Source organism: Oratosquilla oratoria, chromosome 35 (genome assembly GCF_046742065.1).
Source record: "Oratosquilla oratoria isolate Oo_2021 chromosome 35, ASM4674206v1, whole genome shotgun sequence".
NCBI lineage: Eukaryota > Metazoa > Arthropoda > Malacostraca > Stomatopoda > Squillidae > Oratosquilla > Oratosquilla oratoria.
In genome coordinates, this window is record NC_134811.1 from 9113594 (window position 1) to 9124668 (window position 11075).

The 11075-nt window shown below is 42.1% G+C and overlaps 1 protein-coding gene across 9 annotated transcripts in view; it reads right to left on the bottom strand.

The window, feature by feature from the left end:
• ClC-b (chloride channel protein 7) overlaps positions 1-11075 on the bottom strand; it is a 69822-nt gene that overhangs the window by 27584 nt on the left and 31163 nt on the right. For all 9 annotated transcript variants that reach the window (XM_076173899.1, XM_076173897.1, XM_076173896.1 and 6 more), the window contains 6 exons: positions 9848-9991; positions 8653-8830; positions 6383-6514; positions 6087-6246; positions 3242-3383; positions 653-746 (listed from right to left, as the gene is read on the bottom strand). In XM_076173899.1, coding sequence (XP_076030014.1) covers positions 653-746; positions 3242-3383; positions 6087-6246; positions 6383-6514; positions 8653-8830; positions 9848-9991 — 850 coding nt within the window. The remainder of the gene's footprint in view (positions 1-652; positions 747-3241; positions 3384-6086; positions 6247-6382; positions 6515-8652; positions 8831-9847; positions 9992-11075) is intronic.

The following is an 11075-nucleotide window of genomic DNA, read 5'->3' on the forward strand; positions in this document are numbered from 1 at the left end:
TTTCATCTTGGTTGATGGGTCATTCTTGTATCCCATCCACTGCCCTGGGCCAGAGACAATGTAGCAAGACACAGCACATCCACAGCAAGGTCACTTTACTTAATTGGCAACAAGGAGAAATCCCTTCAGGCTGTGTCAAAATTTCATTCACACATAAGCACCCCCTACCCTTCTATCCCCTGTTCCTCCCTTCCTTGCATACCAGTATCATCCATACACAGTCACTCTACTCATCCCTATCTCCTGCCTTCTCCCTTTCTTGCTCAACAGACATTCCTCTCTTGTTCAACACCCCCTTCACCCCATCCATCCATCTCACCCTCGGTTATCCCCACAAGTTTACTCTCTTCACCTCTGCCTTCTACACCTCTTTTATTAATCATCACTCGTTCTTTCCATGTGTCCAAACCATCCCAATATTCTTTCATCAGCCCTATCTGCCATAATTCATAATTTAATATTATTGTACAAATGCTCAACTTTAGACTTTCTTTTGTATGTAAGAGTCAAACATATTTAGTGCTTCCTTCAAGTGAAAACAACCCTTTGTTCTACTAATCTATGCCAACATTTTGTCAATAACTTTATTTTCTGCAGTTCACCCTTAAACATACCACTGCATACAAACTTCATCAAATGAAGAATATTTTACCTGCTTTAGCATGAAAAAGAGATCGTACACTCTGCTCTGGAGTTTGGAACCAAATGGAAGCAACAGCATTCTCATCCCCTTCATCACAAAACATCTGTTACATGGAAGAAAGAAAAATTAATGATGACAAACACACGTAACTTTTTGCACTTACTAATAAGGGATGGATACCTACACATGGTGGTCATATAAGATGGACATACCTTTCTAACTCCATCACCCACTGCCTTAATCCTTCCTTGGACCCCACCAAAAGTGCAGTGTCATCCACAAACAACTGACTCACCTCTCACTTCTCTCCATTCCACATACATACATACATATACCAAGGCTTTTTCCCCCTTACAAGGGAGGTAGCCAAAAAGAAAAAGGCATATAATCATTCCCACCCATTCCATCCCTGAATACACTCCACTTTCCTCCACCCTCCCTCTTCTCCTAGCACCTCCTGGATGACGGATCATCCCTGCACCTTGTCCACTGCCCTGCTACAACTACAAAATAAATATAATCAGGAAGCCGACATTAAAAGACCCAAACCTTAGGGTGCTGGCCCGAGGCCCGCCAGCACCCCTTATGCCTTTTCTTTTCGTTTTAGGAAATTGCCCCTTGGGGCTACAGGGAGAAGGATGCCTAGTCCCTCTCCCCGTCCCTTTCTTCTCGCCTCTTACGATCCAAGTGGGAAAACTTGGTGGCAGTATTCTTTTCCCCCACCACAGGTGAGATTATTTAATGTTTGCTGGAGAGAGGGTAGAGTACCGGAGGACTGGAGTAGTGCCTGTATAGTTCCTCTTTACAAGGGAAAAGGGGACAAGTGTGAATGTAGTAATTTCAGAGGGATTAGCCTGTTGAGTGTAGTAGGGAAGGCCTATGGGAGAATCTTAATTGAGAGGATTAGGAGAGGAACAGAAGGAGTAGTTGGTGAGGAACAGTGTGGATTTAGGACGGGTAGAGGTTGTGTAGATCAGATCTTTGTGGTAAGACAGATATGTGAGATAGCTATAGGAAAGGGGAAGGATGTTTTTTGGGCTTTTATGGATCTGGAAAAGGCTTACGATAGGGTAGACAGAAAGGCACTGTGGGAGGTTATGCAGATTTATGGGATAGGAGGAAAGCTTTTGGGAGCTGTCAAGAGTTTTTATGTGAGTAGTAGAGCATGTGTTAGGATTGGAAATGGAGAGAGTGAGTGGTTTGAAGTAAAGGTGGGACTTCGTCAAGGATGCGTTATGTCGCCCTGGCTGTTCAACTTATACATGGATGGGGTGGTGCGAGAGGTGAATGCTAGGGTAGTGAGTCAGGGATTGGAGATGGTTAAAGAAAATGGAGAAAAGTGGGAGGTGAGCCAGCTGTTGTTTGCGGACGACACTGCGCTTGTGGCAGGGTCAGAGGAGGGATTGAGGAAGCTGGTGGCAGAGTTTGGGAGAGTATGTGATAGAAGAAAGCTAAAGATAAATGTGGGTAAAAGTAAGGTGATGAGATGTACAAGGGATGAAAGTGGCAGTAGACTGGAAGTGAACATTAAGGGAGAGCGACTGGAGGAAGTGGATAGTTTTAGATACTTGGGTGCAAGTGTAGCAGGAAAAGGTGGAGTGAAGGTGGAGGTAGAATGTAGATTGAGAGAAGCGAGTAAATGCCTTGGTGGTTTAAAGAGTGTAATGAGAAATAGACATTTGGGAATGGATGTGAAGAGGAGACTGTATGAAGGAGTGATTGTGCCAACAGCACTGTATGGGGCAGAAACGTGGAACATAAGAGAAGAAGAGAGAAGGAGTTTGAATGTGTTTGAGATGAGGTGTCTGAGAAGTATGGTGGGGGTTACTAGGCTAGATAGAGTGAGAAATGAGGAGGTGAGGAGGAGAACAGGGGTGAAAAAGGATTTGGGAGATAGGGTTGATGAAAGAATATTAGGATGGTTTGGACACATGGAAAGAATGAGTGAAGAAAGACTAGTAAAAGAGGTATGGAAGGCAGATGTGGAGGGAGTGAACATGAGGGGACGTCCTAGGATGAGGTGGATGGATGGATGGGGTGAAGGGGGCTTTGGGGAAGAGGGGAATGTCTGTTGAGGAAGGAAGGGAGAGGACGGAAGACAGAGGTGAGTGGAGAATGGTTGTATATGGATGATGTTGTGACTGCATGAGGAGGAATGGGCAGGGGGTGGGGGGTGGGGTAGTATGTGTGAGTAAATTTTGACGCAGCCCGAAGGGATTTCTCCCCGTCCTCTCCTTATATGCAAAGGGGGACGGAGAGGGGGGGTCGCCGATTAAATGAAGCGGCCTTGCTGTGAATGTACTGTGTCTTGCGACACTGCTTCTGACCCAGGGCGGTGGGCAGGGTGCAGGGATGACCCGTCATCCAGGAGGTGCTCAGATGAGAGGAAGGGTGGGAGGGGTGTGGAGTGTATTTAGGGATGAAATGGGTGGGAGTGTTTTTATGCCTTTCCCTTTTTGGCTACCTCCCTTGGAAGGGGGAAAAAGCCTTGGTATATGTATGTATGTATGTAGGAAGCCGACACTGGCATCCTTGTATACCCCACTCGTGGCTCATGACACATACATAGGCATCAGCATATAATAAACTTCCACTTACTTGAATTGGGTAGAGTGTGTTTTGGTCTTCACTAGCTCGACGACAGTCATTGACGAAGTATATCATGAAAAACCCAATTGTTGCAGTAAAAAATGCCACAATTACTGCCTCAATTATCTTCCTCCATGGCTGTTGAACATAACTGTGGAATGAAATAATGAAAAATAAGAGTAGCCTTTCATATATCAGAGAGAGTGAGAGAGAGCAAGAGAGACACAGAAAGAGTGAGAGATAGAGAGCAAGAGAAAAAGAGCAAGAAAGGGGGAGGGGGAGGGAGGGAGTGGGGGGAGAGAGGAGGAGATAGGGGTGAGAGAGAGAGAAATATTGATTGTTGTAGTCTGTGGCTTACTGCCCCTGCAATCCTTGTAAACATCATACCACTATCCTCCTTTACTTTTAGGTTTCATATCATGGTGACAGGGTGGTCATAGTTTGGTTAGGAATCCTTTATTTCTAGCAAATTATAGAGGGATGATTGAGGTAGTGTACTGGTGCTTTATCAACCAAGATTTGGTGTAGTGTCAAAGTGGTGTTAGGGGATCTCAATGTTGGAGTAGATGATCCAATAGATGATGTAGCAGGGAAGTTTGGGGTGTCAGGTAAGAACCATGATTGAGAGGTGATATTGGAGATATGTTTAGAGAGTTGATGACAGCAAACACAGGGAAAGGGTGGTGGATAGAAGAGTGGTTGATGAGACATAAATGGACAATGAAGTGGGATCCAACAGAGGGATATGAGAAGCTCTGGATGTTCATTTTTTGGGGGGGGAGAGTGGGAGAATATCAGATAAATTTTTGGCATAAGAGAAATTGAGAGAAGGGGAAAAGTGGAGGAGGAAAGGGTGGTAGGTGGAGTACTGAGAGCTAATAAATCGAATGAGATGGAGAAGAAATGCCAGAAAATGGGAAAAATGTAGGAGGTGGTGGAGGATAGAAGGGAAACAGGAGAAGATTGGGAATGTTTTAAGGAGAAAATAAAGTGTACAAAACTGGTATGTGGGACACTGAGGATGGGAGAGAATAGAAGAGTAGTAGATGGCAGGGTGAAGAGATGAAAGTGGTAGTTGAAGAGAAGAAGTAAGCATATATGGACTGGTTGCAAGGTAGGACTAGGGAAGAATATGAAAAGTACAAGAAGATAAGAGAAGGAAAATACAAGGAGAGGGAGGCAAAGAGGATAGCAGATTTGAAATAGAAGTATGTTAGAGAATTTTGAAAAAATACATACATATACCAAGGCTTTTTCCCCATTACAAGGGAGGTAGCCAAAAAGGGAAAGGCATAAAATCATTCCCACCCATTCCATCCCTGAATACACTCCACACCCCTCCACCCTCCCTCTCATCTTAGCACCTCCTGGATGACAGGTCATCTCTGCACCTTGTCCACTGCCCTGGGTCAGAAGCAGTGTCGCAAGACACAGCACATCCACAGCAAGGCCGCTTCATTAAATCGGCGATCCCCCTCTCCGTCCCCCATGCATAAAGGAGAAGACGGGGAGAAATCCCATCCGGCTGCGTAAAAATTTGCTCACACATACTACCTCACCCCCCATCCCCCCGCCCATTCCACCTCATGCATCACAACATCATCCATATACAACCATTCTCCATCCACCTTGTCTTCTGTCCTCTCCCGTCCTTCCTCAACAGACATTCCCCTCTTCCCCAAAGCCCCCTTCACCCCATCCATCCACCTCATCCTAGGATGTCCCTTCATGTTCACTCCCTCCACATCTGCCTTCCATACCTTTTACTAGTCTTTCTTCACTCATTCTTTCCATGTGTCCAAATCATCCTAATACTCTTTCATCAACCCTATCTCCCAACCCCTTTTCCACCCCTGTTCTCCTCTTCACCTCCTCATTTCTCACTCTATCCAGCCTAGTAACCCCCATCATACTTCTCAGACACCTCATCTCAAACACATTCAAACTCCTTCTCTCTTCCTCTCTCACGTTCCACGTTTCTGCCCCATACAGTGCTGTTGGCACAATCACTCCTTCATAGAGTCTCCTATATCCTCTTGAAAAAATAAAGTAAAATAAAATAAATAATAATAATAATAAATAAAAACATGTTTTCAAAGGAAGTGAAAAGAATGAGGGGGGTGAGTCAGGTGGCAATTAGAATCTGTGGCCTGGCCTGCAGTGGCAGTGTCTTTGTGACAGATGGTGTCCTGAGTGCATCCATGCTAGTATGATTCTTGTCAGATATGGGAGGGTTTTTCTCTATGGGGTTGTTGTTTATTACTGAGTTCTGTAGTTTTTCTTGAGGGGCCTCTCTGTGAATCTGGGTGTGAATATGGTGTAGATGTCATGATAGATGTTTCAGTCACATGCTGCTTTCCATTCTGTTGCTGGTGCTTGTGAGATGTAGTAAGAAGGGTGTGTGTGTTGTTCATGATTTTAGCATAGAATTGTGCTCCTATCAATTTCAAATGATGTTCTATTGCAAAAATTGTGGTTACTGATTGCAGGTCATTGCTTTAGACTTGAGTGGTGTGGTGGGGGACAAGGATGATCCTTCATCCATGAGATACTAAGATGAGAGGGGAAGTAAATGGGTTTGGATGGGTGTGAGATAGATGTAGGATAGGTGTAGGACAGACATGGGATGGATATATGGAAATTGTATGTTTTGATTAAGCCACCTCCTTAAAAAAGATGAAAGAGCCTTTTATTACATATTGTAAAGGCATATTACAATTTTTTTAAACAGATAAGTTTATTGCATTGTGAACTGTGATATGTAAATCTAACTAGCCCCCCTCAGCAAAAAAGTACAAACTTTTTGTATTTGCATTATCTACCACCATAGATACTACAAATGTATTTTACTTACCGCATTCTGAAGACTGTGAGGCGATAATTGATATAGTTGTACAGAGCACCTAATAAACCTCCCAATATTCCCATCAATATGAAAGGAATGAATTCCCAAATTTGGTAAGTAAGGTCATCAAATGCACCAAAGTTGAGTAATCCTGTATATGTTAGCTGACCTGAAATATTGGATAGAAAAATCTATTAACAAACAGTTATAATGAACGAGGAAAATACTAACATTTGACACCAAGTTAGTTTATAATTCCATGTCTTAAAAAAAAAAATGGAGAGATCAATATCTTCAGGCTATACCTGGAACTCCATTGTATGCAGACAACACCAAGTTCAGGGTAAAGGAGGACACCATGGCTCCAAAGAACACTCTCCATGTTAAGCTCTGATTCCAGAAGCTGGCTCCTTCTTCAAGAGAGAATAGAACACCCCCTGAAAAGTAATGAAGATGTAACAAAATTCTGATAAACTGTATACATACTTTTCAATTTCATGAACAATAAAAGACTTTCCAAGACCTTGCTCCACATCACTGTAGATTTCCAACAACATAAAAAGTGTACACTTACAAATGTGAGACAACTTGTACTATGCCTTACAACTAACATTACTATCTATGTAGATTAACCAATGTAGATTTGTAACCATGAAAAAGGTCTACTCTTGACATGTGACAACTTGTATTATGCCTTCCAATTCCCATTTCAATTATGATATTATACATTTGTATAATGTACACATATGTACTTGTCCTGAGAGGTGTGGAAAGGGCAGGGATGTCCCTTAAGCCATCAGGTGCTTAGATAATACAGGTAATGAATGGGTTTTGGACGGGTGTGAGATGAGTGTATGCTTTGACTTCACTGCCCTAATTGAAAGGGGGAAAATGCCCTTTACTATGTATGTGTACATCTATCTATATACCAAGGGACTCTTCCCCCTTATAAAAGATGTAGCCAAACAAGGCATGCACCCACCCCTACCCATTTCACTTCCATCCACCAACCCATTTGTTTTCCTCTCATCTTAGCTCCTCATGGATGAAGAGTCATCCCTTTCCCCGGCCCATTGCCTGGGTCAAAAGCAATGCAGCAAGACATAGCACATCCACAGAAGGGCCAGCCACTTCATTTACATGGAGATTCTACTCATCTCCTCATGTGAAAAATAGAGAAGACACGGAGAAATCCTTTAAGACTGCATGAAGTTATTATCCACACACAACCATTTTCTAAATACACCTATCCCCTGCCTTCTCCTCTCCCTGCTCAACACATTCTCTTCATATTCAAAGCCTCTCTCTGACCCAGTCACAAGCACAGTGCCATCTGCAAACAATAACTGGTTCATCTCCTACCTCCTTCTACTATCATTTACAACTTCCAAACCACCTCACCCATGCCTTTACTTCCCAAGCCACCCCAACCATGTACACGGTGAATAACCATGATGATATTTAACAGCTCTGGTACAGCACCACCTTCACCTCAAATCACTCACTCTCTCCATTCCCTACCTCTCATTCAGTTCCTTTCCATCCTTTTCATCCCATGTACCATCTTTGTGCATTTCATCACTTGAGTTTCAATAACTGGAAACCCACATCCCCTCTACTAGGGCCCACATCCCCTCTACTAGGGCCCTTCTACTATCTTCAGGAAGAGACAACATTGTATTTTTTGTGTTGTATAGTGTGGGCCCATATCTACATCAGCTACCTTTGTGTCAAAAAGTGTATGATATAGTTGAAGATCATAGAGATCTTGGGCCCAGTCTGAAGAGATAACATCAGGTCCTCTTAACTACACCTCCAGAGTGAGGTGAGGGTGTTGATGGACTTTAAAGATGACTAACAAGGAGATGATTCTTTCTGATGTCTATCTTAACCACTTCAGTACAATGATGTCTACGTAGGCATCATGAGGAGCATGTGGGTATACAAGGATGCTGGTGTCGGCATCTTGATTATATATTTTTGTAGTTTTACACAAGTTACCCCCAATTTCTGTGAACTGGTTTGATCACGTTTTCTGTGGTCATTATTACTCACAGTAAAAGAAAACAAGTAATACAGCAATGACTTTATATTTTATAATATGAGTAGTGTAATGTAAATTGCATATGGAAGACAATGCTGCACGAGAGATTTTGAGTTGTACTGAAGTGGTTAAAGTATCACTATTTTCTGGTACCAATGATCAGGCCCTGTAATGTACTTACCAGCAAGTAATGACTAGCTGTGGTTCTCCTTCAAGAGAGACTCAGAGCAAATTGATTGATAATGACTAGCATTATCTAGACATCAGCATTATGCTACATGCATTTCAATTCAATGAACATAAAATAATCAAAAAACATAACTGAACAGAAGTATAATCAATAACCCCATCTACATGAAAAAAATAATAAAAATAAGATCTGCAAGAGACATTGGACAATGGATTGATTGACCAAATGATAAAAAAAAGTCTTGAAAACATACAGTAAGTTGTATTGTTTTACAAAATTTCATGATTTTACACAGACGTTTTGTGTGGTCCACACATTTGCTAGATATTTGATACACTTACCAACAGGTGCTCCAAAGGCAGCAGAAACACCAGCTGCAGCACCAGCTGATACAAAATCCCGCTTCTCATGGTCTTCTCGGAAGTATTCAAAGAAACCAAAGTCTTTGTTAAATGAAGTTGTTTTTCCTTGAGAAACACCAGCTGCTATCACTGCTCCTGAGTGGATCATAGGACCTTCCTGAACGAATATAAAAATTTATGTGATAAATGATCAAATACAAGCAATAATGTTTTTTCTACTTAGAAGCAGTTACCCATAACACACATTCCTTTCACTCCTAGTTTAAACCATGTGCAAATTGTACTTCATTTCCTTAGCAACAATGTCAATTGATCCTTAGTGGACCCCTCTCATTAAACAGGTTCCTGCACCATTCTATAAACTCTTCTCCAATAGTCTATACTCCATGTAAATTTTGTTTGATATCTTGACCGTGTAAGAGAGATAGAGGGAGAGAAGGAGGGAGAGAGGGAGGGAGGGAGGGAGGCAGGCAGGGAGGGAGAGAGGGGAGGGGGGAGGGGGGAGGGAGATGGAGAGAGGGAGAGGGAGGGGGAATGGGAGGGGGAGAAGGAGAAGGGGGAGAGAAAATGAAAGAGAGAGAGAGAGAGGGAGGGAGAGTGCATAAGGGCATAAGAAAAGAATGAGTGAGGAAAGACTATCATAAAGTGTGTAGAAAAAGAAGTGGGAGTGAACTTGAGATTAAGACTATGAATAAGGTTAGTGGACAAGTGATTGGGGCACTAATGCAAGAGAACTGTCTGTCAAGCACAGACTAGTCAAAAAATAGTCCTGAATGAATGGAGTGTAGTTGTAAATGGATGAAGAAATGATGCAACATGAGGGGATACTATTTTTATCTGCTCTGTAAAGATTTTACATTGATAAGGTCATCATATAATGAAATGGTGGGATTACATCAAGCTCTGGCTTTTGTGCCCTGATGTGGAAGTGCTGTATCTCACTGCATTGCCTTGGACCCAAACAGTGTGGTGGGAAACAAGGATAACCCTTTATCCATGAAATGGTAAGATGGGAGCAAAAATGAAAGGATTTGAATAGGTGCAGTGTTGGCATATGTTTCGACTTAGCTAGCACCTTTATGTAGGGAAAATGGCATTATAGTATGTGTGTGTATGCTAATATATCTGTGAGAAAAATACCAAATAAGACCCAAACAAAATTCAGTATACAAACCTTCCCAACTGCTAGGCCTCCAAGAACAGACATGGTAACACCCACAGCTTTACTTAGAAGAGTTTTTATTCGAACCACCCGAGGAACCTTCACTCCATTTAGATAACACTTGACTTGAGGTATGCCACTCCCAGCAGAAAGAGGCTGTAAAATAAAATTCAAATAGGTGCAATTATTTCCATATATATAATACCTAAAGAATGTATTATGACAATATTTTAATGCACATGCTTCTATATATATTCATTTCTCTATTTTGTCATCATCTATTAACAGTTTTGTGTCTCTTTCTTTATTAATACTAGAGTGAAGAACAGCATCCCACTAACAACAACAAGCATTTCTACTCTTGAAGACAATATTGTGTCAGAGGTTCAATTAGACACAGCACATCCATAGCAAGACCGCTTCATTTAATAGGTGACCCCCTTTCCATTCCTTCATGCAGTAAAAGAGAAGATGGGAACAAATCCCTTTGGACTGCATCAAAATATCATTCACACATAACCACTCCCTAACCTCCCCCATCCCCCACCCAGTCCCTTCAATGCATCACAGAATCATCCATACACAACCATTCTCCACTCACCCTTATCTTCTTTCTTCTCCCTTCCTTCCTCAAGAGACATCCCCCTTTTTTCAATGCCCCTATTACATCATCCATCCATCTCATCCTCAGTCACCCCTCTCCTGTTCACTCCATTCATCTGCTTTCCATACAGGTAGTAAAGGAGATTAAGAAAGGTAGCAGGACGGAGGGATAAAAGTTAAAAGTGATAAACATTCTTCTGTGGGTGGAGTTTACCCTTAATCAAAAAAGAATGAAGCATGACTTTAATCAATAGGAATGTCACTAGCCTTAATACACTTATCACATAAGACTTATGCAGTCAAAGCCTAAACTTGGGCTCATCCACAAACTGCAAACTCCTCAATAATGGAAGTATGGTTTTTGTTTGCAGATTTGTATTTCAGGTTGTGCTATGGAAATAAGACCTCAATTGCAAAAATGTCCACAAATTCCCCCATGTAACTGAACCAGGTGCCATCAGGGAGGATATCATACTTCCCATCACCCCTTACACCAACCCATTCAGGTGGAGTGTGCAATCACAGCAACAGTACAGCTACCAGAGCTCCAGCCTATCAGTGCTTTGTTTCTTGTTGTTCTTGCACCATTCATTAGTTAAAACTAATTTCATATTTATTTGTACAATAAGCTTAAGCT